The sequence below is a fragment of the Anopheles merus genome, unplaced genomic scaffold (genome assembly GCF_017562075.2).
Source record: "Anopheles merus strain MAF unplaced genomic scaffold, AmerM5.1 LNR4000409, whole genome shotgun sequence".
Lineage (NCBI taxonomy): Eukaryota > Metazoa > Arthropoda > Insecta > Diptera > Culicidae > Anopheles > Anopheles merus.
Window position 1 is genome coordinate 13987 of NW_024427989.1, and position 27591 is coordinate 41577.

A 27591-nucleotide genomic window follows, 5' to 3' on the forward strand; every position below is an offset into this window, starting at 1 on the left:
ATTTTCATATTTGTTGAACGGTTGCCGTCTTTTATTCCGGCGAATGGGGACGGGGCTTCCCAATATGTATTAAGTACTTCCTCGGGTTTTCCATAAGCCGCGAGGATTTCTTTTATTTCTGCGTTAGAAATGTTAGCCGACACATCAAGGATTTTCACCACTTGCGTATTGTCCTCCATTTTGATGGGGACGTTGAACTCGGTACCATCGCACAAAATGCCATGTTTCCCATCATGGGCTTCCACAAATTGCCTAGCATGGATTGGATCTTTCATTTCCACGCTAATAATGGGTGCCATATTTAAGACCTGCACCTTCTCTAGTTTATCTGTTTCCAACTTTAATACATTTATTAGAAATTTAATCGCTTCAGCCCTGGATGGCTTTTTCGGTATCTGTGAAAAATCTACCCGAAAAGTAGCGTTTTGTTTCGCGGCCATTCTGTTTCGCCTTCTTCTTGGAGCTATTCACTGGTTTGTTTGTGTTTAACGTGCTATCACTTTGACTTGTAATCACGAACTGGTAACTGGTACTAATACTTAAAAATGGTAAATCATTCCTAGGCACCGTTTAAACGCTATTTTTATGCATTTACATATCTGCACGTGTACTGTCAAAACCCGATGCATCAAATGTCAACTGACGAGACGCCATGCACCGACCCGTTTTGTTAGCCGCACCTGGCTTGACATTTAACAAAATTTGACAAATTTCCAGAAAAAGTCGATTTCGGAGCGTTTCTTCAATTTTTTTGTGCAGAATATTCAATGTAAGCAGTGAAACGTGCGGATGAAAACTGGACGCAAAGTGAGCATGACTCTCGGTGGAAGTGATTCCGCGTGTTAAAAGCACTCCGCAAACCCGCCACGAGCATTAACTGCACACTTTTCGGTCGACCCGTAACGGGGGCTCGCGCTTGTGCCGTCTCGTTTGGTCCCCGGGAGCTGCAGCTTCCGTCGAAAGAAATGTCTTCAGAGTTCGATAAGTTCAACGAGTGTTTGAAGGCTTCCTTCTGGAAGAATGTGAAAAACAATCGCGCCGAGCGGAAGGCGAACGGCACGGCGATCAAGGTGGAACCAAAGCCAGAACCGAAAAATGAATCCGAACCAGGGCCGAAGCAGACGGTGGTGGCGGTGCAGCAGCAACAGCAGCAGCAGCAGCCCCAGCCCCAACCACAGGCGCAGCTGCAGCAGCGGCCCACGCCCGTGCCCGTGCCCGTTGCCCCCGCTGTTGTTTACAACAGCATTAAGTGTGAGCCGACGGTAAATGCATCACTCCAGGAGCTGCTGGAAAAAGATCCGAAATGTGAAGAGTATGATGACTACATACCGCCGCGGGCGCCCAAAACGCCACCCATCGAGGACTACGATGACATGATGCCGCGGCCGCAGACGCCCATGGAAATTCCCAACATGGAAGATGTGGTGGACGTTTCCGACTCGCCGGAGCGCTCCAGCCGTCGGGCGATCGATAAGTCGCTCTCGAAAGAAAACAAATCGGACGAGCTGCTGCAGGAAAAGCTGTGGCAGTACTTCGGTCATCGTGATTTTAAGAGTCAGCTGCAAAAAGAAGCCATCGAAACCATCATCGCAAGTAAGTACCAGCGGGGTGGTTACACACACACACACACACACACACACACACACACACACACACACACACACACACACACACACACACACACACACACACACACACACACACACACACACGCACATATAGCGCAATTCGGTTGCAAAGATTGCTAACACTAACCTTTTCTCTCCCTATCTCCCTCGCTCTCCCTACGCTAGGAACGCGCGATGTGTACGTCTCGATGCCCACCGGAGCGGGAAAGTCGCTCTGCTTCCAGCTTCCGGGCGTGATGCAGGATAATAAGGTAACGATAGTATTCTCCCCACTGCTAGCACTGATCAAGGATCAGCTGGACACATTGGCTCGAATTAAGATACCGGCCGATTCGATCAACTCGAAAATGGGCGTCCGAGACCGGGAGCGGGTCATCAATGACCTGAAGAGCGTCAAGACGGACATACGCTTTCTGTACATCACGCCCGAGCAAGCCAATACTGCCACGTTCAAGGACATTATGCAGCACCTGGTGAAGTTCCGGAAGGTGGCGTACGTGGTGGTGGACGAGGCGCACTGCGTCAGCGAGTGGGGGCACGATTTCCGGCCCGACTACCTGAAGCTGGGCAATCTGCGGGCGGAGTATCCGTCCGTACCGTGGATTGCCCTGACCGCCACCGCCTCCAAGCAGGTGGTGGAGGACATATTCCGCAACCTGCGGCTGAAGGAACCGGTGGCCAAGTTCAAGACGCCCTGCTTCCGACACAATCTTTACTACGACGTAGTGTTCAAAAACTCCATCCAAGACGATTTCCTGCATCTGAAGGACTACATCGAAGGCATCCTCGGGAAACAGGACGAAGTAAAACCGGTAAGTGGATCTGGAATAGTGACTGTGACTACAGCTCAGAGCGGACCGTGCATGAATCGATTGTTATTTGGAGTCTGGTTTTTGGGTGTTTTTTTTTTCAGAGCAAACGAGCATGCGGAATTATTTACTGCCGTACGCGCGAAAATACGGAGCGTGTGGCGACCAACCTGACCAAGCTCGGGCTACGCACCGTCCCGTACCACGCCGGTCTGAAGCAGTCCGAGCGCGACCAGGTGCAGGAGGACTGGATGGAGGGCAAGTACGTCGCGATAGCGGCGACCATCAGCTTCGGCATGGGCGTCGACAAGGGCTCGGTGCGGTTCGTTATCCACTGGGACAACCCGCAGAACGTGGCCGCCTACTACCAGGAGTCGGGCCGGGCCGGGCGCGACGGCAAGAAGTCGTTCTGCCGCATTTACCACTGTCGCGATGGGTGCAAGTCGATCGAGTTTCTGCTGCGGCAGGACCTGCAGAAGAGCAAGGACACGCCGAAGGAGGAAAGTGCCAAGCAGGCTGTGAAAAACTTTGAGAAAATGGTCGAGTTTTGCGAGAGTGCGCGCTGCCGGCACCGGCTCTTCACCGACTACTTTGGTGACGATCCGCCCGACTGTCGCAACATGTGCGACGTGTGCACCAACCCGAAGAAGGTGCAGAAGGCGATCGACTACTTTCAGCAGCTGGCCTACACGGGCAAGCTGAAAACGATGACGGCCTACGACGACGACCCGTCCGATCTGTACGGTGGCGGCCGCAAGGGGTACGACAACGATTACTACGACGGGTCGGGCAGCAGCTACAACAGCGAGGGGCGCGAAACGAAGCGCAAGCAGAGCGAGTCGGCCCTGCTGATCCAGAAGCAGTTCATGCTGCGGAAGGCGGCCGCCGCGAAGGACATGAGCATGCAGCGAACGGCCACGATCGGGCGGGTAAAGTTTGCCATGCAAACGCCAGTGAAAGTGAGCGGCCTAACGATTGCGACGCGCGAAACGTACGTCACCTCGCTGGCCGACTTGATGAAGAAAAATGTGGAAACCTGCAAAGGCGTCGACGAGCCGGACTACAGTCTAGTGTACAAGGACTTTGAGGACATTGCGGTCGAGATGGAGTACGAGGCGTTCACGAAAAACACCGTCAAAAGTTTGTACCACCGAGCGATTGTGAAGCAGGTAAGTTCGCGTTTCCATTTTTCATTTGTCTCGTCGGTTTCGTTCTTTAGTTATCCTCCGTGACCTCTCTCCCTCACACAAACACACACACAGATACACATGCACACACATACAAGCACACTCTGCCTTCCTAACTCCTGTACTTTGCTCTGGTCCCTGGGAGGAGAGCGCGATGTGTTGTTGGTGTTGTGTGTTGTTGTTGATTTCGAAGCTACATAGTTACATGTTTTCACACGACTCCTTTTGTTCTGTTTTTCACATACGTCCTAGGACATATGGCCCTCTTAGTAAACAATCAAAGATACTTATTTACCATCATTCCTCCTATCAGTTTGCGGAAGCTTTCAATCAATTTGCGTTTATTTTCGCTTTTTGTGGATCAATTCAATTGCGCGAGTATTACAATCCATTTCAATCTGCGACTATCAACGAGAACAAGTATTTCCAAATGCTCTATGCTAAATCGAGAATGTAGAAGCAGCAGCAGCAGCAGCAGCAGTAGCAAATCCAACACAGCATGATGGCAGCGCGATCGTTTCGTTAGGGAAGCAGCACCATCAGCAGCAACCCTGCGTCAACGAAAAGCCCTCAATGCCCGATTGTGTCCGCCTCCGCTCCGCAAGCTTCCGTTATCTCAATCCAACCAACCACCAGCAAACGTGGTGCCCGGGGTTTACCACGCACCATCAGCTTCAAACAGGCGTGTGTCGCTGGTATCAGTTTCAATCGTCATCTCAACCAACTCGTCTTTCTTCTGTCGATTCACTGTCGTGTCGGCCGGCCGGCTGGCTGGCGTTCGCCAAACAAACCCTGGTTACACACACAATGGTCAACGATCAGTTCAATCCATCACCACCACCATCTTGCCCTGCACGTCGGTACTACCAATCAATGAATGCCAAGAATGGCGAAGCACACGTTCAGATGCATACCAGGTATTGTTGCCAACGCCCAACACTCCGGCGGGCTACACCTTTCCTCCTCGCCGAGGAAACGCAAACGCGCCTCACGGTGCTACTGTATATTGTATACTACCTTTTCTCTCCCCCCGAACGCAGTTTAACCGAGCTCAAAGAGACAAAAATTTAAGTAAATTAACCTTTTTTTTGCAATCGGCGGACGGGCGAGCGTGAAACTTGTTCATTGCGTACAGATACATTTTCGGAACGTGTCAAAATTTCACCCTACTTTCTCTCTTTCTCTCCCTCTCTGTAACAACAATCCACAACAATACACTTCCTTGATGCAGTGGCAATGGAGCGCTAATGCATCGGGGAATGTTCAATCTGACCGCTAACTGTAACCCATGTCTGTGTCTGTTCCCGTAGGTGACGTCGCTAAAGTCGGCCGTAGCCGATAAAATGCTGCATCCGCGGGTGAAGGAGTACTGTCCCAAGCATCGGGCCAACCTGGGCGGCGACTACCGGACGATCGAGGCCGATCTGAAGCGTAAGTACGGCGACAGCGTGGTGGACGAGCTACGTTCGGACGGGCACGAGAAAAAGCACGACGGGCATCATCATCACCACCATCATCACCATCGCCGGAGCGGCGAGCGCAACGGGGATCGGAAGCGCAGCTCCAAGTTTTCGTCGAAAACGGGCGGCTCGCGTGACCGGGACGGGCTCAGCCAGCCGGCGATCAGTTCCTACTTCGGTGCGAAGAACAGCATTGGCGGCGCGTCTTCTTCCTCCGCACTGGGCGGTGGTGGTGGTGGTACCGGCAGCTCCTCCGGGCTCATGACGATCGACGACGGTGACATGTGGGACGATGATCAGTTGAAGGATGGAGGACGAGGTTCGGGCAGTGCGAAACTGGCCCCACCGGAATCGTCTACAATGACGCTGATCCGTTCGCCCCAGTCACCGCCTACGTCACCGATTTCGCCGCGTTCGCCCCGATCGCCCCGGTCGCCGCGTTCTCCCCAATCTCCTCCGTCATCGCGGAGATCACCCCGTTCGCCCCGCTCGCCCCGCTCACCTACATCACCCCGATCGCCGTCCGTGGAGTACGTTTCGAACGATGCGTACGCGGAGACAAAAGCGCGCCGCGTCAGCGAGCACGGAGAGCGGCAGCACCGATCGCACTCGCGAACGACCTCGAAGGATCGTACGTATCGGGAGCGGTCTCGATCCGGCTCGGGAGGCGGCTACTCGAGCGAGCGATCGAGAACGAAGCAGAAAGCGCACAAGCGGTCGCGCGAAAGCAGTCGATCGTACTCGCGGGAACGATCCTACTCGTACCGATCGGGAAGCTCCCGCTCGCGGGACTGGGAGGAGGACGAGCTGGCGAGGCGTCGCAAGCGCAAGTACGCGGAGGAGGAGGAGGAGTACGAGCGCGAGTACGAGCGGGTGCCGTCCAAGTCCCGCGTGTACGAAGACGAGTACGAGACGAACAGCAAGCAGCACCAGCAGCAGCAGCAACAACAGCATCATCATCCCACGCGACGACCCCCATCGCCGGAGGAAGAATTCAGCTACGCGGCGCCGAAGAAGCGAATATCGCACTATGCCGGCGAGAACAGTGGGTCCGCCGGTGCTGGGTACGGGGGTAAAAGCTCCGCCTACGGATCTGCCGGAGGTTCGTCTTCCTACAACAGCTACCTACCGGGCAAGGGGTCCGGCGGTGGTGGCGGTGGCGGCGGTTCATCGCAGATGCTCAATAATGAAGACATGTGGGACGATGATCCGAAACCGTCGTCATCGAACAGCCGACCAAAGGAGCAACCACCTTCGACGCCAGCATCGCCACCGCCCCCGTCATCGCCGCCACCGATGTCACCCTCGCCGGAGCCGGAGTACATGCACACGAAGTACGTACCGTCGTCGCCACCGCACCGGCCACCTTCTCCCGCATCACCACCGCCCCAGGCAACGATACATCACGACAAGCACTCGATGCGCACGTACGACCACCGCTCACCGTACGACGCGTCGCTCGATCCCCGCCTGGCCGGTACACCGAAGAGTCCGCCCTACGCCCAGCTGGCCGGTGGCGGCTCCTCCCTGTCCTCCCTGCCCGGCGTGAAACCCTCGACCTCGGCCCAGTTCACAACGGCCGCGCAGCTGCACCTCAACTCCCTACAGAGCAAGGCATCCTCCTTACCAGTGAGCACGATTCAGTCGGGTGGAGGAGGCGGCGGATCGGTCACCGGTGGCATTGCGGGAGGATTAAAGCAGTCCGGCTGCATGAACGCAGTTACCACGAACAACAGTGTGGCCGGCCCGTCTGCCTGTGGCGGTGGCTCGTCCAACGCTCAACAGCTCCTGTCCGGCTCGTCCGGGCACACGCCGGGAGGGGCACCCGATTCCGCCGGCTCCACGCCGTCCGGCTCTCAGCTGGCCGAGATGGAGAAGAAGAAGAAAAATCTAGCCAGCTGCGTCATACACTACCTGATGCCGTACTATCGCGATCAGAAGATCGAGACGAAGGAGCTGTTCAAGGGGCTGGCGCGGAAGATTTCGCACAAATTTTTCGAAGCCGATGTTACTGGTAGGTCTCAACCGCGGTCGTCCATTTCCTTTCCCTGTACTGAGCGACTTTTTTTTCTTTCTTTCTCATTCTACCCCTCCCACCTTCTTCTAGCGGAGCGCAAGGTGAAGAAGTACATCGACGACATGATGGCCCACAAAGGAATCATCTCGAGCGAGGCGGATTTTCCCAAATAGAAACGACGCAAGGCGCGAACGCGCGCATACAAGTCCCGTTCGTATAGGCGCCGTTCGCGCTGATCCTCCGACGCGGTAAGCTCGGGCAGGTTGGACGAGCAGGATAGTCGTCGTCGTCGTCGTCGTTGTCTATATGGTGTAATTTAACGAACGTGTATTGTACATACTAGTGGATAAGCAGGCTGTAACAACCCTCTCTGAACTACCTTGCATGACCCCCTCTGAAAAGTAGACAGCGCGCGCCCAGTGGCCGGAGAACGGAGAAAAGTGCATATTCCAATTGTTATAGCGTGTCAGGATTTAGCAAACGGCCACACTCTCCAGCAGCGCGGTCGAGGCGCCTTTACTGAGCCGAAACTAGCAGCAAACCCCGCAGCAGGACCTTTCCCCCCGCCCACAATGCCATTTGATGATGATGATGATGATCATGTTCTCCGTTCGAACGATGGCGGTGACCGTATTGAAGATTGAGGAGAAGGATTCTTTTTAAATTTGTGTTTTTGTCCACCACTACTGCCGCGGGTGTGCGTGTCTGTGTGTGCGCGCGCGCGTCTCGGTGAATGTGTGGTGGATCGGATCCTCCGTTAAACGTTTTCTTTTTATATTAAAGAGCATAAGCTAAAAGTGGCGCCCACCCTCTGATTGCACACACACACATACACACACACACACAGAGACACAGAGACACAAAAATTACTTATAGCGTGCGCGCGTTCGCCCGACGAACCTGTAAGTTTGTGTGAATAAAGATACAATTCAGATGATAACAGCCTTGGGTCGTTCACTGCCAATCGTTTTGCCCCGTACCGTACCGATACGGGGCCGTTTATTACTGCCTACCACAATGGTATGCTCAAAATGCTTCGATGCTTTTGCAAAGCGAAGGGGTTGCGGGTGTACATAAAAAAAACATAAAACATAATCGTAACATAAACAGCGGTTTAAAATGAGAAAAGTAAAACCGTCGACTGCGGGGACGACTACTGCGGCTTTTGCAGCGACTGATAGTACTCGGCCAAAATCTGCCACGCTTTCGGCTCCATGAACCCGTTGGGCGGATTCTCGCCGTTGCGGGCCAGCGTGCGCATTCGGGTGCCGGAGATGAAATCGAAGTCCTGCTTGCGTGCCGGATCGAAGAACGCCATCTGCGAGCACGACTTATCGTAAGCGGCCACACGGAAGGGAAGAATCTGTTGCGAAGAAAGGGGCGTCGTGTTAAAGAAAAAGAAGTGTGGGAAAATGGTATTACACCCCACCCCAATTACCTCTATGTTGTCCAATCCGGGGGCCATCTTGAGCACACGCGAACCGTGCGTTCCGTCGTACAGATTGCCATCGGGGTAAAGGTCCTTGTCCGGGTGCGGCATACCGGCCGGATCGCGCCCAACAATGTAGTGATTAGCACCGGCATTCATTCCTGTGTCAATGCGTCACAAACAAGCACAACAAACAAAAACCCATCAATGTCGAGAAAGACGCTCTTCCGTCTAAGCTGCAGTCTTAGTACTTACGAGCCTTCGCATGCCATTGCACCTCCGTCGGGCCGGCATACATCATGGGCGACGGGAAGATGGCCAGCACGGTGTGGTCGCGATCGAGCACGCCCGAATCCAGCACCGCCTGGTGTTGGGCCATGCGCACCGGCAGCGGCACATCGTCGTCCTTCGTCCACCCACCGAGCGGGTGCAGCAGCAGCACCGGGTTCTTGTAGCCGCGCTCGAGCAGCTGCCGCCGGCAGTCGCTCATCAGCAGCGCGTGCCCATTGTGGATCGGATTGCGCAGCTGGAAGGCAAACACGGCGTCCGCCTTGATCTCGCGGAACCTTTGCCGCAGCTCGTTCGGCGTCAGCCGATAAGCGTCCAGCCCGTCGTTCCACTGGATGCGCTCCAGTGCCTCGATCTCGCCCCCCACCAGATAGTCGCCCGACTCGTAGATCATCTTGATGTACGGATGGGCCCGATTGCTCGTGCCGAACTGCCGGGCGCACCGCTCCTCCTTGCGCTGGTAGTAGAACTCGGGCTTGCGCAACACCGCCACCGTGCGCCCGCCGTACTGCAGCGCAAGTGCACTGACCCCCTCGAGCCGCTGCTTATCGGCCTCGGTCGCGGACAGCACTATCGGGACGGACTGATTGACGCGCAGCGTTTCGTCCTCGTTCAGCAGACAGTTGAAGTGCAGCGCCTGCAGGTACTCCTGTTCGCGCATGAACCCCTTCAGCGGGTAGGCCCACCCCTCGGCCAGTATCTGGAGCCACTGCAGCTCCACCTCGGTGAGCGCCAGCGCGGGCAGCGTTTTCGCTTCCGCCTCCAGCGCCGCCTTGAGGCTTTCCGCCACAAACAGCTCCGGCAGCGGTTCGTCCTCCTTCAGGAACTTCGGTATGATCGCTTCGCTCTCCAGCAGCTTGATCAGCTTCAGCGTGGACTCGCGCACCGTCATGCCCTCCGTGCTGACGCGCAGATCCGGTGCGTCCGGCGCCTCGTACGCCTGCGTCACGCCCGTAAAGCCCTGGATCACGCCCTGGCGCGCCTTCTTGTACAGGCCCTTGGTGTCGCGCGTCTCGCACACCTCCAGCGGCGTGTCGATGTAGATCTCGAAAAACTTCAAATCCGCATCCTTGTGGATCTTGCGCGCCATCTCGCGATCCTCCGCGAACGGCGACACGAAGCTGCAGATCGACACGACGCCACTGTCGGCGAACAGCTTCGCCACCTCGGCCACGCGGCGAATGTTTTCCTCCCGGTCGACCTGCGAGAAGCCGAGGTTTTTGTTCAGCCCGGTGCGGATGTTGTCCCCGTCGAGCCCGTACGCCGGGATGCCCTTCGACACGAGGTACGCTTCCAGCTCGAACGCGATCGACGTCTTGCCCGCGCCGCTCAGCCCCGTCAGCCAGACGGTGCAGCCGCGGAAGCCCCTGCACAGCCCAAGGTTCTGGCCGCGCACCTCCCGTGACACGTTGTGCTTCTGCTCGGTCACGTTCGTCGCCACCTGCAGGCACTGTGGAGCAGATACAGAAAGAAAGAAAGCAGATCATTCATTAGTGCACTACGCAAGTACGCAAGCGGAAGAACAAACAAATGGCTTTCGAGAGACGAAACACACACGCGCGCGCGTGCTCTACAGCTCAAGGTTCTATGGCCAGCGGTTGTTCGTACGATCACGATGAGATAGATAGTACCTCTTCCTGCTGTTGCTGCTGCTGCTGCTGCTGCATCGTGTACGGTCGGGAATAACGCTGAACCGACGAACAACTACCACCGAATGACGGGAGAATGTTCGCCCCACGACACTTAAGTACATGACGGATACCGCACGGCATGAACGATAATAAGCTAACACAGATAAGTTATTTATTTTGCCTGCAGTAAAGCGACTTCAGTGCAATGGGATCGTGTTCATTAACCGTGTGTCGCGCTTTGTGGTTCGTGGTATGCGAGAACCTGGAGGCGACGACTATCTATTTTAGCAACCAAGGCTAATGGAGCCATTTTGGTTTGCTTTGTGGTGTACTAGCCTACCACTACTACAAGCGCTCGATATTTTCCCGCCGCGTCACACGCCGCACAAGCTTTTCCAATGTTTAATAAACGCCACATCATAACGGCATCGCCCCATCGTGTAAAAGTAGTGGCGAGGCCTACTCGACCATTGCTTCCTTCTGCATCAAATTTCATTGGCCAACCGAGTGCGAACAGCGGGGCCCTTACATAACTCACTCATCGAATCGACCACAACAACAACAACATCACCATTGGACTGCCGCATTTGAGGCAGACTGCGCCAACCGCCAAACGTACCACGGCAAACACGGCAACAAACCTGCGGCCTGCGCAACGGTGCAGAGCAAGCAAATGTTCGCCAGAAAGTTCGCGCTCTCAAGAGGCGCCAAACCACAGCGATTGACGTCTGCTCCGAAAGCCCAACGAACGCAGCAACCTTTGGGAACATGGAAACATGGAAACGGCAATCGATGAGATCGCCAGAAAGTAAGTGAAAGTTTTTACTGTCCCGTTGTCGCCCTACTCCACCAGCAGCCTCTGGGGATTATGCTGGGACCTCATTATTTATTCATACTTTTTTGTGGATGTTGCTCTTTTGTCCAAAGCACTCGACGGCGGACAGGGTTCGGCTGCTGCTTACCTATCATTATTATTGTTAGTTAACGCTTTCGTAACCCGTCACCCCGTGTCACAGTAAGGGGCACAGACACTCTTCTTACCTCGGGAGAAACGTTACCGGCACAGTCCTTGTGCTTGCCGCAGCGCGTCTTCGCGGCAGCCGCAATCTTGCCCGCATCTCCACCATTCTCGTAATTGGAGTTGCCGAGAAAGGAGTTATTATTAAAGTTGGCCACTTTTCTTCGCTTTACAAACATTCTGCTGCTTTGCACGATTTCTACTCGTTTTCGATAATATCCGAAGAGCAACGATGCTCTCTTTCACTGCTTATCTTATTGTGGTGCACTTTCACGCCTTCACAGCACACGGTGAATGTCTAACTGTTAGAATTTAACGATCCAAACGAGCGCCACTGCACACACTCACACACACACACGGTCCACACGCAACGCTCGACCGATCAACAGTGAAGCTGTGTGAGGCTGTGAGCCCGTCCGATGGTACCCGTTTTTGCGACGATTATGCAGCACCGGTCGGGGAAGATCGTCGCTCTTATAGTTTGTTGTCGAACGGTGGTAGCGGAGTATTGCCCCGGAGAGAAAGTTTCGAACAACACAAACCACCGCACGATCACGATCAGTGTCGAACGAACACCCAGGCAAGGGGATGGTAGGGACAACAAGGGATGCCTACGGTTTTACCCGGTTTTTCTGTGTGTTTTGTTGTGCCTAGAGCGTTCCAGACTGAGGCGAAGTCGCTGGAAAACGTCCAATAGGGAAATTACACCTTTCGGGATAACCGTTTTTACTCTTTTTCACTTAATCACCTTGAATAAACAAACAAACGGAAAGCACACACTTTTAATAGGGTGTTTTTCTTCTGTTCGACACGTGGCAGAGCGTACGATCAACCCGCCACCACTGTATCGAACGATTTGCGCGAAATGAACAGCGCATACAATCGTCCAGGCGTATTTATGAAAACGCACCATTCGCAGTGCCGCCGCCGCCGCCGACTACGACCCTTTCCCCTTTAAGCGCGCCGCTGTGTCCAAAGCTCTCTAACGCGCGGGCGCACGCGCGCTCGCGCTCTCACACACGCTCACGGCAGTGCGGGCTGCGTCTGGCTCGACTGGCTCTCCGTTGCGATAAAGTCGTGCAAGCTTTGCGCCTGCCCCTGCGCCGGATGGAGAGGGATGGTGCGCCTAACCATGTATGAGAGTTATTTCAATTATCGTATCGCGGTACCGTTTGGCCGTGCTTCGGCGTGCTTAGTCAACGCAATTTGTACGCTTGATGACCCTTTGGAAGTGTGGTTCCTCTTTCCAATGCGGAGGGAGTGGGGGAGAGGGCGTGGGTCAATAGTAAGCCACACTGCACACTGTTGTTGGTGCGGGGGAGAGTAGGGCGAAGTGGTCGGGGTGTGTGGCGTGATAATTAACAACCGGTTGCAACCCTAGCACTGATCGTCTTTCCATTCCACTTTTGCACCCGTAAGCATTGATGTGCTGCCAATTTATGTTTCAAAGCAAAATGTTCCAGCAGCGGCGGCGGCGAGACTTCGAGTATCGTTCAAATGAAGCTCATTACAATGTCCATTGTTATTGTGCGATAATGTTGGACAATTTCTTATCAACATGTACACACATTTCGCCGCCCCACTCTAGCCATTCTAGCGGCACGCTGATTACCATTCCATATGGCACGAGAAGTTCAACCGGTCTACCATATGTTGTGTGAATATTGAATGACCCAATTATCATCTTCCCAAATCACAATTGAGGCGAGGCCCATTTCCCAAAACGGAACATTCATCACGTGCCTTCATTCGTGCGTTGAAGAGGCACGATCGTTATTTCACTACAACTAACCCCAACCCTAACGTGCTTAGTTTTCCTAGTGCTCCGGGGGTTAAAGCGCCCGGGGCTAGTTTTAAGAGTTTGGATAAAGCTAGCTGAAACAGGGGAATGGCAACACGATGTTATCAAAGTAGAACTATGCCTGCTTCTTCTTACCGTCTTCTGCTTCTTCGTCGCCTTTTCCGGTTCCCCGCTCATGATGTGGTGCTGCTGGAGCTGCGGCCTACTGCTTCCACCTTTCGTGCACGGAATTCCTTCGTTTGCTTTCGCCTCACACGTTTGTCACACTACACGCGTACTGCCGTGTCAGCACTGTCGAACACAATCTAGCTGATTACTAGCTACCGTACCGTAGGAACGTACAATTACCCTCTATGAGAGGAACCGCTTCAACCCTGCTGCTAGCACACTCGCCGAGGGATATTCTCCGGTGCCACTACCACCGCCGGTAGCAAATGAACACAGGAACAGGGGAGGGAAGATGGGTGCGTACGTTCAACGTCTGCTTTCAATCATTTGTAGGCCACACTGCACACCGGTACTTTATGGGTGACGTGAAGCGGGAAAAAAGTAGCTAAGCCGGACCCAAAAACTAAACCCCTCGGCCGATGGAATTTTGTAAACAACGGGTGTTTTATTGTAAACAACAAACTGTCAGCCGGCGGGAAAGCAGTTCCCAGTGCGCGGATTTTGACGTTTACCCGCAACGATCGAGTTTGCTCGACTGAGCCAGCCGAGTTCGAGAAGTTTGAACGAAGCAACCCAAGTGACATTTTCGAGCAGATTGTTAGCCTTTTTCGAGTTCCTACAAGCTTAAAGAGCAGGCTTAAAACTGGCTTAAAGAGCAAGCGATATTGCAGAGTTTAAGCTTATTATAACAGTTGAAACGTCAGAGTGAAGCGTTTTTTCTGGTGCCATTTTGAGAATTGTCATCACGTTGTGCACAAGCTACCGACCCAAAACAAAAAATTCGTACTCTTCAATCCATACCAAACAAAAAGTTTATTATAAAACACTTTTCATGTTGTTTTCTTGGTCCATGCGTTTCACCGCTATTCTGATACTCCTAGATAGATCGTTTATTTATTCTTACTCAAGGTTTTGGTTGTTGTACACTGAGGACAAAACGGCAAGCTTCTTGTTTGTCCGGCTTCTACCGAAGTTCTGACATTAACTTCAACGCTTCAACACATCGTTGTTCACTCACACATCTATGTTTTCAAGCGTTTATATGAGGCAATGGGTTAAATCGAGCTGTTCACGAGGAGTTTAAGCTAAAAATGTAGAACAGTTGTCACCTGGGAATTTTTGTTCGGCATCTGGAATAAAAATTGTCCTACAGTGAATGGTTCAATTTTCTTTTATAAAAATCGCAATTACGATAAGCTTTATAAGACCCTGCTCATCCGTGGGACGGTCCCGTGGCACAGTCGTCAACTCGAACGACTCAATAATATGTCCGTCATGGGTTCAAGCCCAGAATGGACCGTCCCCCCGTAGCAAGGATTGACTATCCGGCTACGTGGTAATGAATTCAGTCTTGAATCAGTATAGGCCGGCATGTCCGCGTAGGACGTTACGCCAAATAGAAGAAGAAGAAGACCCTGCACATCGCACTGCAAACTATCTCCAAACAAAACAGCCAAGCGTTCAATGGTGTGGTAATTTTTTTATTCAAACAACCATTAAACGAAAAGACTCCCCCGCTCGGGTAGGCTCTCTTTCTCGATGATAACGATAATTAAACCCTTCAAAAACACACACACATCCACATCTGTTTTCAACTCTCAAAAACTTGTGCTACATTAGTCAACCAAACCCACATGAGAGCTTCGTATCCGTCTTTTTGAAAACTGTTTTCTTGCATAACGTTACGTGTATTGCTTTCTTCCAGAACTACAATCTACCGCTTTCCCAACCGATTTAAGATAATGTTTATCGCATGTTTCACACACTTTGCGCTTGTATCGCTCCTGAGTATCGTCCAACTGGCCTGTCTTTTATCCATGATGCTTGTGCACTTTCCTCATCTCCTCTCCTTCGCTCGATCTCGATCCTTTCCTTAATGATCCAGAATGCGCATGTTGCCGGACACGATCTTGTTCTCGAGGATTGCACCGGCCGGAATATCGATACGGTCGCCATGGTTAGCGATGATGATGACCGTGCCACGCAACGACACCCCCCGCCCGAACGTCACGTCGCCCGACACGGTCAGATGGTCCAGCTCGATCAGGTCGGGTATATTGGCAAAGCGGCTGAGGAATTCCTTCACCTTGCTGAAATGATTGTCGCCCAGCTTCACCAGCGGGGTGGTGGGGAACATGCGCTGCGGGGACATCACCAGCGAGCCGTACTTCAGGCTGTACAGGTTGGACATGACAAGCAGCAGGTCGGACGTTTTCTTCACCGGCAAGAAGCGCGATCGCGGCACATTGATGCCGATACCACCGTCGAAACACTTCATCGCCGCACCGACGGCCGTCTCGAGCTGGATCACGCGAATGCCATTGTCGAGCGTTTTGTTGTTCACGATGATCTCCATGTTCATTGTCTTCGCGTTCAGTACCCGCTCGATCGACTCCAGCCGGGCCCAGATGTTGTTGGTGTTGAAGAACTTGAACGTCTTCACCGACTTGAAGTCGTCCACGTGCTCCTTCGGCACCTGGGCAATCTCCAGCAGGCGCAGCTTGTTCTCGTAGTGGATCAGCGTACCGCCCTTCACGTCGGCACGCGTCTTATCCGTCACCTCCATCACGAACTCGATCGGCTTATCGCCCTGCCGGTCGTCGCCGATGAGCCGGTTCAGTATCTTGATGTCGACCGTTGCGCCCAGATTGTCGATGTTGGACAGGAAGCAGTACTCGCGCCCCTCCTCGAGGAACTTTCGCAGCAGTCCCGAGTTCTGGAACGACTGGTAGAAATCACCGTGACCAGGTGGGTACCATCTGTAGGAAGAGAACCACACATCGAATGAACAACCATGCCCCGCCACATTCATCGTCTCCGTCCGTCTCTCCCACTTACGCCTCAATATCATTCTCGATGTCAAAATCCTTCGCAATCGGCAACAGCGAGTCCCGGCTGATGCGGGGATAGCAGCTTTGGTTAAATGTGTAGATCTGCACCTGGAAGCCCTTGTACTTGCGGATCACCTTCTCCGTGTCGACGTCGGTGTTGAACGAGTTCATCAGCACCAGCGGCACGTTGGCGTTGTACTTTTTGTTCAGAAACTCGATCTGCTGCACGGTCATGTCGAGAAAGGTGAGATCGTTGCGCACCGGAATCACACTCTTCGGCCCGTGGCATCCCATGGACGTGCCGAGACCACCGTTCAGCTTCACCACGACCAGCTTGTCCAGCATGTCGCGAATGTGCGCCTCCTGGGGCAATTTCAGCGTGGAGTAGTCCTTCACCGCCTCCTCCGGCAGCTTCTCGATGCGATCCCACTCGACCGACGGACCATCCTCTTGCAGGAACCGGTGGTACAGTGCCTCGAACCCGCACATCTCCTTCTGCACGCCGGTTTTGCGCGACTCCTCGACCGTTTCCAGCAGATGGTCCAGGTCCTTCTTGAGGCGCATCAGGGCATCGCGCTTCGTCGCTTCGTGGAACTCTTTCGTGTCCGACGGTATGCGCTGGTGGCCGCGCACCTACAAAAGTCAATGACCGGTGGTGGAGAAGAGATAACAAAAAAAACCCCATCAGTTGCTTATTATCGTACAAATGTGATCACAATAACAACAGTAAGGTGTAATGAAGGATGAGCAGTGTTGTGACATGATGCGCGCGACATTATCAAAGCAATTATTCCTATTTTGACTACGACACAACAACACGTTCCGCCTGACCTTGGGAACGCCTAATAGGCCAGCCATTACTAAACTGTGTCCGGTGATCCGGAATGGAACCAAACCGATCATCACGTGTTTCTACATTTAACGACACACACACACACACACACACACGAACAAACACACAAACAACTGATCGCAGTTAATCTTTCTGCCGATCACATACGCACACGATCGTGTCAGATCGCAATGCAAACCCGTTTAAACACCATTAGAACTGCGCTTAACATTGAAATTAAGAAGCAATCATTTCGCGCCACAGTTTTGCTCAACTCATTTCACGGACCCACACGCGTGTGTCGAGGTCAGAAAAGACCTTAGCATAATTGTGCACGGTTGTTGGTAGTAAATAAACAAATCTCTCTCTTTCCATCGCACACACTCTCTCGACACGTTCCCGCTTATCCGCGATCGCGCGTTACAACGCAACGAACCTGCTGCCCAATGTCGGCACATGGATTGAGCATTTTAAAATGCACTTTTCCCCCATCGGCCACGCCACCACCACCGCCGCCATCACTGTTGACTGCCTTGGCGTTGAGCACGATGCACGAATTCTGTAGCCCCAGCATCACCACTACCAGCTGCCACTCGGTCGATGATGAGGATGATGATGGTTCCGTTCTGTCGTCGTTTGAACTTCTCGACGTTTCCGCCCGGAGAGGTTACGACACGCCAGCGTTCTTGAATGTGAAACCCGTGGGAACTCACTCGTGCCACAACACGCTATTGTTCCGGAGCGAGCTCAACTTCTTGCTTCTGAGTGCTTAACAAAAAACCGAATGCAACCGACTGCGCGCAGACAAACGATATGCAGCGACGGTCTGTGGGGTCTGTGTGCACACGATCATCTAACGATAACTGACGTGATGATAGCCCCTGCGGGGTTGGTTTTATAGACACCGGGCATACCACTCCCTCCTTCTTTTTCTTTTTTGTTCGCAATTAGCTTGTGCTTTTCTATGCCCAAACTTCATTCATTTAAAAACAAGCCCCTTTCAAAACTGGATGAGATATCGCCTTTCCATTCTTAACCTAACCCAACAACGTTGCAAATTCTGGACGGACAATCGCCACACAGAAAGTGGCCTGTGTGTCTGTGGATCTAGAACATTATTCAATCTGTCTAATCATGCCAATGATTGATGTGTTCTACAGGGCAGTTTCGTGTGCCACAGGCCAGCCAGACCTGTTTTAAGAATTTTGGGTGGCTACCACCAGCACCAGAGAGCAGACAAAACTTGATCCCTCTTCCCCGAGCCGAGCCAAGGACAAGGACAAACAGTGTCACGCGTTTTTATTCTGCTTCTGACCACACGGATCGATATCATCAGACCCAACAACGACGGCCCTTTTCTGTTTATGGTGCGCTGTAAAGTGGTTCGAGTTGGTAAAAAATATTGTCACTACGATAAGATTATCACATCGTTGCTATAAAACAGACGGTTGTAAAGCATCTTCCTTATTACGGATCAACAATTACAGTACATTGCGTGCTAGAAAGGTAAAAGGTAATAACGAACCTACACAGCGACCCCTCCACTGGAACGTGATCGTCACTACGCCACGATGATGATCGTGCATTATTCGTGCGGACCGTTGTAATTTACTTCATGCAAACGTAACTAACCACGGATCCACTCCAAAGCGTCTCGCGAGCCAGTCATCTCATCGGCGATATCTCTAGCCACACACTGATTGCAGCGATAGAGATGTTTTAACAGCTCGTTTTGAATGGGCCGTAAACGTATTTTTACAGAACGTTTTTCTACCGAAACACACAACACACACCTGATCAAACGATCATGCGACATGCGCCCTATCGAATTCATGGCCGGATTCGGGATAGTATTACTTCCCCAACACAACGCGTGCCCTTGTTTCAGTTTATCGACACGAAACTGTACGAAAATTTGAAAGATCGCGCACATTGGCTTGGCGGAAAAGATTAGCCATCCCAGCGCGGTAACGGTGGTGGTGGTGGTGGTAGTGGTGTTGGGAGAATATGGTAAGTTCTTCCCTTATCTCACAGGCCCTCTTTGCTCCTCATTGCCGTTTGACTTTCATTTGTTCTTCAACGGAGCCTCTGCCAGCATCATCGGGAAAGCATTGTCGTTAGCCGTGGCAGAGGTCGTCCGCTGGTGGAACGCGGGAACACAACTTAGTCGTGGCGCCAATGTGTTTTGTCAATTTGCGCCGCAATGAGAAGGCACGATGACGGTGGTGAGGGTCGCGTTGATGTGATCTTCACACGATCCACCGCTGACTGTGTGTGTGTGTGTGTGTGGTTGGTCACTTACGCTCAGCAGCAAATCGATGGCACCGGTCATTCTGTACCGCGGATTGAATGTGTCACACTGTTTCACAATTAGCTGCCCGTTTATCTGGCCGCACGGTACTAACTGCCACAACAAAAACAACGGTCCGAAAAATGGTTCAAAACGGAACGGCAGTTCGGTCGCCCCCGTCGAATGATGGAAAACTGTTCTGGTGGTGGAGCGGCGTGTGGCCTCTTCGTCGACCCGTATGGGACTGAAGTGGGCCCGTGTGTGGCAACCTCCAGTAAGGTCGGAACCCGCTTACAGCCCTGCCCCAGGGGCCCCGCGGTACGTACGTACATGTGTGTACGACCAGCGATACGGTTTTTGAGAGAATGATAACGCGCATCATCGTGCTGCAAACGCTTTTGCCCTCTCTAATCATTGTCGTTGTGCCTTTCCGCTCCCCGTCCCTTCCGCTCGCAAAACGGATAGATCGGGAACTGGGGAAGCGGGACCCCGCTACCCTCATGTGTGTAAATAGCTGAGCAACTTTACAGATAGCTTGCGAATGTGGTCGTCACTGTAATCTGCTAATCTTTGGCACGCGGAATGATACGACACCCGCGCACAGGGAGGGTCACAGACGGAGAGTGTTGTATCGGATGGATTGATTATTTCGAGTGTGATTAACTGCACACCAGCGCAAGGAAAGACGAACCAAAAGAACAAGTACGCCATTATTTGGCTTGATGGAGGCTTAGAGTGTTATGCAAACACATGCACACAATATTCGTACCGGGCTGTAAATGCTTTTGAATGAAAGCGGGGCCGGACGGGCGGGCAGCAGGTCGTACGGTACCTTCGGGGGAGTGAGGAATGCAACTCTCAAACTGTTTATTTGTTTTGTTTGCTTTTCCGGCTGCACAATTTATGAAGCGATTTATAGCATTCTATTCAGCTGTGAAGATTGCAACCGATCCCGGGTGGCTAGCTGTACTTACGTTGACGGCCAAGGTCGATCAAGGTTACCGAACTGGCTGCTACGATCTGTGCTAGCTTCAACAGCTAACTGTTTGGATGCAAATTACGCCCAAAAGCTCCATCCAGCGGCAAGCATCCCATCAATGTCACTCTTGCGAACATCAGGTGATGGCTTATCTTATCAACTTACCTTTTCGTTGGGAATATTCAGCATTTTCAGCGGTTTGTCACTAGGGCTCACACCGGGCAGTAGTACCGGGTATCGAATCACTTCCGCCCTTCTGGCGAATACAACTGCAACACAGTCGGCACGCGCTATTTGCGGCAACAATTCACTGAACCTTCACCGGCTGCGGGCTAGAGGTCCGAATCTCTGCCAGCAAAACTCTTGACTCCTCGAAATGCGACCAGCGAATTACGGACCACTTGCTGCCGATTCTTCGATAGCTCGCGCCCACACAAACAATGACGAAAACTGGGGAACTAAAACAAATTTGACAGCTCCCAGTGCAGCAGAGACAGAGGGTGTCAAGTCAGTACGCGAGCACGATACATGGTGTCAACTTTCAGGCGCGCACAAACCCAACACCGGAATACCGCTGAGGGAGGGCTGTTCCGTTCGTTTTATCGGACTGGAATTAGCTGGAAGCATATTTCTCAACAGCGTTTAGAGGAAGGCTTCGGTTCACTTTTTATCGTTTATTAAAGTACAAAGCATAAATACACGGTACTGATACGCGCACACACAGGATAACAACAGGCAGAAAATTTAAAATTGGTTCTTTTTGTTCAATTTCCAATCTCATAGGATTAACGTTCCAGAAAGTGTTTAATCTTGTTGCCACTGAAAGTAAGAGTGAAATTGATTCATCAACCAGTCATACTTCAAAATAACCGAATGACTCATTTCGACCTGATTGTACCTTCAAGGTAGGTTGTCCTCCCATCCGACTGGCCTCTTGCTCACGGCGTTCTTGCTCCATCGCTCGTTGCTGCTGGCGGCGAACTTTATCCATATCCTTGATGCCACGCGATTCCTGCTCTATTCGTCGCCGTTCCGCCGCTTCACGCTGCTGCTGACGTCGTACCTCCTTTTGGGGATGGAAAGCATTAGACAAACATTAGAAACTATGGCAACGTAGCTTTCACATTTGGACATTTGGAGTATGTTGCGCTGCTGGGACGATTTTCCTTCGTACAGAGCGGGTACCGAATACTTGTACCGTATAGCACACTTACTACATCGGGTGTAAGCAATTCCTCGGTAGATCCACGAAAACACGAAGAGCACAATCCCATTGCGGAAATCTTTGCAACAAAGTCACGAAACACTTGTAGGCTTTCGTTGTCTCTTTGTCGAAAAAGGTAAACAAAACAATAATGGCACTTTTTCCACGCAGAGCTACACTGCTGGATCGACTACTTCACGTCTAGTGCGCTGCAGCGATCTCGAAAATCAAAGGACATTTCTTTCCCGACGGACGTCGAAAGACGAATTATATAGAGAATTCGTTTGTACGTTAATAATTTATTTGATCTCTTCGTAACTAATCTTGTGGTCGTAAATAATCGCAAATAAATTAAGCTCATCCCCTATTCTGCACCTTCTCTCACCGTGCGTGCACCTTCATGTGCCTTTGCAGTCCATTTTTCTGCCGGAATGCCGCACTACACATATCACAAGCGTATGGCTTTTCACCGGTATGGCAACGAAGGTGAAGTTTCACTGATTTACTCTGCGTAAATCGTTTGCCGCACACGTTACACACGAACGGTTTTATGTCGAAGTGGGAGTATCGGTGCGTTTTCAGCGTACCGCTTTGCGTGAACTCTTTCTTGCAGATGTCGCATTGGTACGGTTTTGAGTCTCTGTGTGAATGCTGGTGCCGAACCACGTTGGTTCTGGACGAGAATTGCTTGCCACAGTCCGGGCAAGAATGCCGCACCGAGCGCGAGGTGGGCAATTTCGGTTCACTTTTGATGACTTCAATCGATACATCCTCGTTGTGCGTTTCCGGAGAGTTTTCATGTGCCGGACTCATTTCCTTGCCAGTATCCTCCAGATATTCTACCGTGTCTTCGAGCACAAACTCTTTAACTTCTTCCCGGGCGTCCTGGTCGATTACTTGATTGCAATCATCACTCTTTGACAGTAAAGTTTCATGTTCTGGCAGTGAATAGCTTTCTACGTTCGACAAGTCCTCCGATTTAAACAATTCACCTTCTTTCGTTTCCTCTACCTCTATTGCAATGCCCTCGGCTATCTCCGGTATGGTTTTGTACAAACAATCGAAAGGCTCTTTCGGAGTACCGGGCAACATTGTTTCTTCCACCACTTCTTCTAACTGCACATCGTCTACTATCTCAAAAGGCTCATCATCATCTGGCACAGCATTTTCTAACACTGGAAAACTCTCTATCAGAATTTCGCTGTTGTTCATCGTTCGCCATTGTCGGTCAGTGCGCGTGCATATCACTTTGAATTCGTACGATATCGTTAACATCTCCCAGCATCGATTGCATATTCGGGTGGGTAGGCCATCGGAGCTGGAGACCTAAAATGAGAAAGGTTATGTATTAAAGTCACTACCAAACGCCTCTACACAAAACAGCAATTACGTACATTGATAGAAGTGCACCACTTAAACACATTTCCATACACGGAGAGTGGTTTTATCGCATTCTGGCCTCCACACCCACGACAAATGTTGGGTGCGCTTTGTGCTGATGTAAAATTATCCATTTCATAACCTTTCTTTGGACTGGTTCTACTGGTGTTGATATAGTGCAAAAAAAAAACTACAATTGTTCTTAATATCTATAGCATTGTTTTCCAACTTTTCTTCAGTTTCAACAGCCCAAAACCCATCTCTGTGCGTTTTCCCCTTTTTTGTACGACAATAACAAACAAATCCCACAGCTGTCATCGCGCCCTCGTGCGGATACACCCTGTAGTTTAGTTCTGTACAAAGACACGACGAAATTTGAACACAAATCGATGAATCGATCAACCGTTTGGCGCATTTGGGACACAATCAATTTGCAGCTGATTCAAAATAAATTTTTGAATTGTTATGAATACTTTTTTTTTATTTAGACTGTTATGGACTTACTTCAAATGTTAAATATACTGTTTACAAGCTTAGAATGTTACAAAATGCATGCTTAACTTACAATGACGATAAGTATGTTTGGGATTCTATGAAATCAACAACATTTGCAACACGTGATGAGCAATGTTGGGTTTAAAAGAACGTTTGCTTAGCGTAGTTGTAGTATTTCATCATATACTACAACGATAAAGTATGAAGCTCCTAGTTGCTTCTTGAAAATTAAATGAAATTCTTTGCTTGTCTTCCCTTCCAAACACTGCTCTATGTATCAGGCTCATTTAACTAAACCTATCTGCCTGTCTGAGCCTTAATCCTAATAAAGTCACAGCAGGACACACTTTCATTCGAAACGCATCGAACCCGATCGACATCTGCATACAAATGGGAAGGGAAAAGACAGCGACGAAAGAGATCAGCTCAGCGCTACCTTTACAACTACCGCCACAAAACCCACGTAGCGTGTGCTTCCGTTCAAGGCGGCACTTTTGTTGTACCGTCGTGCCGCTTTACCCATGTACTCCCGGACGCCGGCAACAGCGTGGGATATGCGTTGCCAAGGTTCGAAAACGGACACGAACAGTGAGTTGACACGAGTTGCCATTGTACATGTGTGTCTGTGTGTGGGTACATATTGGTAGCATAATCTCCTAATAACGACCGCCCGACCGACCGCATGCGAGCCATACCGCGCGCGGCACAGGGACACCACCTTAATCCTTATTTAAGGTGCATAACGAGGGTCTAGGAGATTATCAAACAGACACACAACACACTACTTAACTTTCATTCAGCTGTAAACTTTCGTTGGTGGTGTGACGAGTCCTCCGGAATGGAAATATAAAACCACGCAAAAGCATAGCGTCGGCATTTATTATTGTGGCAAACGATGTGTGTGTGTCTCTCTCTCCCCTTTGTACACGGTTGATGAACTTGTAATACTTCGACCGATGGAGGATCCTCTTGAACTTGACGACTCACTTTTTACCCGGGTGAGAGAAGCACACGGAAAAGGGCATTAATTCCATCCTATTTTTTGTCCTCCAAGCCGACCGGCACACCGGTTGCTCCGGAACACAAATTAAAGAGCGAGCATTACCTATGCCTATGGTGCCGGCGACTGGTGGAGCTTTTGTCAGGACGATTGAAATACTGCGTACGATACTGTTACATGGAAATGTTGTCTTCTTTAAATAATATTTAATATAAAGAATCTAACAGGGGAAAAAGATGCAGGAAGCAGTGCGCAACAGCCCGTTCATTCATTCAAACGCTAATATTTGCACACAGGGACTTATAATTTACAACCCCCTGTTGATGGAAAGTCACGTGCGAGCAGCGTAATTTTGTGCCGGGTTCGGGAAATCCTGCAATGATTGCCGCTCATTCTTTTGGTGCGAAAACTTTATCCTATACCCTTTGATTTGAATATTATTATAGGGTGAATGGGAAAGAAGCGGAACGAGAGAAGAAGCTAGAAAGGAATTTAAATTCTTCTTTTTTACGATTAACAACGTTTGATGAGCTTCAATTTTGTACGGAAAAAAAATCAATCCCATCACTAGCTTTAAGTCACTGTACGTCTTTGGAGATCTATTCATTCTACCGCATTCTTTATCCGCAAACCGTTTTTGTATTCCCCAATATAAGCTAACAAAGCGACTTATTCAATGCTCAACCATTTGCTCACTCTATTGTGAGTAACAGTAAACTTATTACAAAACCGCACAAAAGGGTACAAACAAAATGACTAACCACCACACAAAACCTCACGCGAGGTGAATGGCCTTGCAACCGGAACAGCGGCGCATTAACGACTCTCCTCGTTCCTGGGAGAAAAGCGTGAAAACTCTACGCAGAACACATCTCCCCCCCCCCCCCCCAAAACCATCTGGAGCGGAGGCGGTAAATCGTCCCGAAAGTCCCAAAATTCTAAAGGTAGTCATTAGCCGCTACGGCAGCACGTCTTGAGCTCGCTCGGCGCAAAAGACCAACTTTCTTCCCATCGAACATCACCGCCATGTTTTCATTTTGTGCGGTTTTTCCGGCATCGGCTTTTCTTTGTTCAGCAGCAGCGCCACGCCACTAGTTTCCCTTTCGTTTGGGGACGGTTTTTCCCCCTTTATACGATCCGAACCGACCAAAGCCTTTGCCGCTTGTGCTGCGCGTGGATTAAGATTTATAGGTTGGACGGACGGGTCGAATTGCTTTCGGTTGGATGGTGTTTTTACCCTCGCTAGGGGTGAGAGCAATAAGTTCCCTTGTACGAGAGCGGGCAAAACATGTGTTGAACATACACTTTTTCGACGGTGTTACAGTGGCGTTAATGCGTCACCTCCCAGCAACGATCGTTTCATGGGAAAATAGTACAATCATTTACATTTTTGTTTGCATTCGCTCGCCAAATCGCTAATAATTTTACACTTCCCCGAATCAAAGTATACCACCCCCTTTGGGCCATAACGGGCACAGGGTCTTCGCCGGAAACGTGGGCATAATATTTCGCCAGAATGCAAGTTCAGTGTACGCGTACACAGCCGGTTCGTAGAAAACTGATGCCACCCCTTCAACTACGCCTCGTGCGCCACATTTTCTGTTTGGGTAGGCTTTAACGTTTTACCAAAACAGCAGAAAACACTTGAATGTGCGTCGTAGGGCCAGTTGCGTACGTCTGGGGCGTACGATTCGAAACATCCGTTACCCGCGTACCTCACATTCCGCTGCGGTCGAAAGCTTCTGGGCGCGTACCACCAGAGTGCGCGCACCGGCGTCGATGCAACGCATGCAGAATCGCTTGCGCACTTGTCGCGATGATGGTGGTGGGCGCACTTTTTTTTTGTTGTTGCTGTACTCCGCATTACGCTTCAACGGACACAGACTGCACGAACAACAAAAAAAAAACAGGAAAGTAGGGAAAAGAGCTGTCACTCACAAAAACTGTCCTTCCGCTGACCGTTTGATAACCTCTGGGAAAGATCATTTAACAGATCAGCAGGAGTGTGTGTGTGTGCAATGGCTACCGGGAGAGGTAGGAGCGAAGAAAGGGTGAGTGGTAATTCAACTATCGCGACAAAATGTCCAGCGTGTCGATGTCAAGTGCTTCCGTTGAGAAACGTTCCGCAACCATTCGCACGAAAAATGAAACCGATTGTGCGCCGGTTGAGCGTGCAACAAAACAATTATGCAGCGCAGCCGGGAGGAGCGTTAAGTTGCTGCGCAAGAAATGGTGCTGGAAGAGAGTCAACGGTGCAACGGTTCTTGACAACCACAGCAAAGCCTACTGCTGCACATATCTCGCTGCTACCGACTGTGCATATCGGATTCATGGATCGTAATCTGAGCATTTGCCCAAGAAACGTTAGCCCGCGCACAATGTATCCCATTTCGTGAGCCACATTCGGCCCAACGCTTGCTACGATGGTTACACACTGTACTGGTTCCGTACAAAGATTTCGGCAAAAAAACATGCAAATGACGCAATTATTTCGGTGCTGATGCTTTCTTGCGATCTAAAACTAACACACCGCCATTCATACACCAAAACCACCCTCTCTGTGTCTGTACTGCCACGGTTCAATGAACAACCGTCGAAACAAATTGTATTTACGCTGATAGTGAATTTGTGTGTGTGTTTGCTTCCTACCATCCAAACCCTCCCCAAGCCCCTTTTACGGAAGTCGGCCAACCGTCCTTCCTTTGCGCAGGGGAAGGAAGAAAATCATAATGCTTTGTTTTGATAATGGCACGGACGAGCGCGATGCTGATACGGCGGTGGCGGAAGCAAACTATGCTGAGCCAAAGTGAGTCAGAAGCTGCAAGAGATCTTTTTTTTTAAATCCATCCAACCTGTACATCCACCGGATTACAATACCGCCCAACGCGCCAGCATACGGTCGTGGCTCTATCTGTGAGAGATTTTTCCTTTTTTCCTTCTGTTTGAGCCACCCGTTTGTTTGGTGTGTAATAAAATTTATCACTAAGCATAAAAGAAAACATTACATTGGCCGCTGGTTCGGTGCCCGCCGGCGGTGTGTTGTACGGTATTTGGCACGAGGACGCTGTTTTTTATTGCCACGAGGAGTATAGAAAGGACCCTTGCGCAAGCAATAAGAGGGAGAGTGTGACTACACCAAAAACT

The 27591-nt window shown here is 51.0% G+C and overlaps 5 protein-coding genes across 10 annotated transcripts; 1 reads left to right on the plus strand and 4 right to left on the minus strand.

The window, feature by feature from the left end:
* Positions 1-687: 687 nt before the first annotated feature.
* On the plus strand, positions 688-8035 carry LOC121602318 (ATP-dependent DNA helicase Q5-like). 2 transcript variants are annotated; one of them, XM_041931089.1, is made up of 5 exons: positions 689-1593; positions 1794-2440; positions 2542-3606; positions 4935-7098; positions 7192-8035. In XM_041931089.1, the coding sequence occupies exons 1-5, from the start codon at positions 966-968 to the stop codon at positions 7272-7274; spliced, it is 4587 nt and encodes a 1528-aa protein (XP_041787023.1). In that variant the 5' UTR covers positions 689-965; the 3' UTR covers positions 7275-8035. The 2 variants fall into 2 exon arrangements, with proteins under 2 accessions (XP_041787024.1, XP_041787023.1); XM_041931090.1 differs by lacking the exons at positions 4935-7098; positions 7192-8035 and adding an exon at positions 3877-4540 and having other exon boundaries at positions 688-1593.
* Positions 8036-8068: 33 nt separating this feature from the next.
* LOC121602322 (bifunctional 3'-phosphoadenosine 5'-phosphosulfate synthase-like) lies at positions 8069-13888 on the minus strand. Of its 3 annotated transcripts, none has more exons than XM_041931094.1 (4): positions 13404-13888; positions 8786-10268; positions 8540-8691; positions 8069-8464 (listed from the first exon to the last, which is right to left on the minus strand). In XM_041931094.1, the coding sequence occupies exons 1-4, from the start codon at positions 13443-13445 to the stop codon at positions 8255-8257; spliced, it is 1887 nt and encodes a 628-aa protein (XP_041787028.1). In that variant the 5' UTR covers positions 13446-13888; the 3' UTR covers positions 8069-8254. The 3 variants fall into 3 exon arrangements, with proteins under 3 accessions (XP_041787028.1, XP_041787026.1, XP_041787027.1); XM_041931092.1 differs by lacking the exon at positions 13404-13888 and adding an exon at positions 11491-12502; XM_041931093.1 differs by lacking the exon at positions 13404-13888 and adding an exon at positions 10450-10960.
* Positions 13889-14896: 1008 nt separating this feature from the next.
* On the minus strand, positions 14897-20785 carry LOC121602315 (UTP--glucose-1-phosphate uridylyltransferase-like). Of its 3 annotated transcripts, none has more exons than XM_041931085.1 (3): positions 20534-20785; positions 16275-16900; positions 14897-16195 (listed from the first exon to the last, which is right to left on the minus strand). In XM_041931085.1, exons 1-3 carry the CDS (start codon positions 20555-20557, stop codon positions 15310-15312), a joined length of 1536 nt encoding a protein of 511 aa, XP_041787019.1. In that variant the 5' UTR covers positions 20558-20785; the 3' UTR covers positions 14897-15309. The 3 variants fall into 3 exon arrangements, with proteins under 3 accessions (XP_041787019.1, XP_041787018.1, XP_041787017.1); XM_041931084.1 differs by lacking the exon at positions 20534-20785 and adding an exon at positions 19402-19728; XM_041931083.1 differs by lacking the exon at positions 20534-20785 and adding an exon at positions 17536-17957.
* Positions 20786-21049: 264 nt separating this feature from the next.
* On the minus strand, positions 21050-21743 carry LOC121602317 (small VCP/p97-interacting protein-like). Its single transcript, XM_041931087.1, has 3 exons — positions 21583-21743; positions 21267-21434; positions 21050-21187 (listed from the first exon to the last, which is right to left on the minus strand). The coding sequence occupies exons 1-3, from the start codon at positions 21640-21642 to the stop codon at positions 21173-21175; spliced, it is 243 nt and encodes an 80-aa protein (XP_041787021.1). The 5' UTR covers positions 21643-21743; the 3' UTR covers positions 21050-21172.
* Positions 21744-21909: 166 nt separating this feature from the next.
* Positions 21910-23339, minus strand: LOC121602316 (zinc finger protein 287-like). Its single transcript, XM_041931086.1, has 2 exons — positions 22967-23339; positions 21910-22898 (listed from the first exon to the last, which is right to left on the minus strand). The coding sequence occupies exons 1-2, from the start codon at positions 23084-23086 to the stop codon at positions 21954-21956; spliced, it is 1065 nt and encodes a 354-aa protein (XP_041787020.1). The 5' UTR covers positions 23087-23339; the 3' UTR covers positions 21910-21953.
* Between the last annotated feature and the right edge of the window lie 4252 nt (positions 23340-27591).

Coding starts and splice junctions, on each gene's coding strand:
- LOC121602318 (XM_041931089.1), top strand. CDS start 966: ATGTCTTCAGAGTTCGATAAGTTCAACGAGTGTTTGAAGGCTTCCTTC. Junction 2,441..2,541: donor AACAGGACGAAGTAAAACCG/GTAAGTGGATCT, acceptor TTTTTTTTTCAG/AGCAAACGAGCATGCGGAAT. Junction 7,099..7,191: donor TTTCGAAGCCGATGTTACTG/GTAGGTCTCAAC, acceptor ACCTTCTTCTAG/CGGAGCGCAAGGTGAAGAAG.
- LOC121602322 (XM_041931092.1), bottom strand. CDS start 11,646: ATGTTTGTAAAGCGAAGAAAAGTGGCCAACTTTAATAATAACTCCTTT. Junction 10,269..11,490: donor CCGGTAACGTTTCTCCCGAG/GTAAGAAGAGTG, acceptor TCTGCTCCACAG/TGCCTGCAGGTGGCGACGAA. Junction 8,692..8,785: donor GCAATGGCATGCGAAGGCTC/GTAAGTACTAAG, acceptor GCATTGACACAG/GAATGAATGCCGGTGCTAAT.
- LOC121602315 (XM_041931083.1), bottom strand. CDS start 17,673: ATGCTGGGGCTACAGAATTCGTGCATCGTGCTCAACGCCAAGGCAGTC. Junction 16,901..17,535: donor GTGCCGACATTGGGCAGCAG/GTTCGTTGCGTT, acceptor TGACTTTTGTAG/GTGCGCGGCCACCAGCGCAT. Junction 16,196..16,274: donor ATCGAGAATGATATTGAGGC/GTAAGTGGGAGA, acceptor CTCTTCCTACAG/ATGGTACCCACCTGGTCACG.
- LOC121602317 (XM_041931087.1), bottom strand. CDS start 21,642: ATGGGATTGTGCTCTTCGTGTTTTCGTGGATCTACCGAGGAATTGCTT. Junction 21,435..21,582: donor AATTGCTTACACCCGATGTA/GTAAGTGTGCTA, acceptor CATCCCCAAAAG/GAGGTACGACGTCAGCAGCA.
- LOC121602316 (XM_041931086.1), bottom strand. CDS start 23,086: ATGGATAATTTTACATCAGCACAAAGCGCACCCAACATTTGTCGTGGG. Junction 22,899..22,966: donor AGTGGTGCACTTCTATCAAT/GTACGTAATTGC, acceptor TTCTCATTTTAG/GTCTCCAGCTCCGATGGCCT.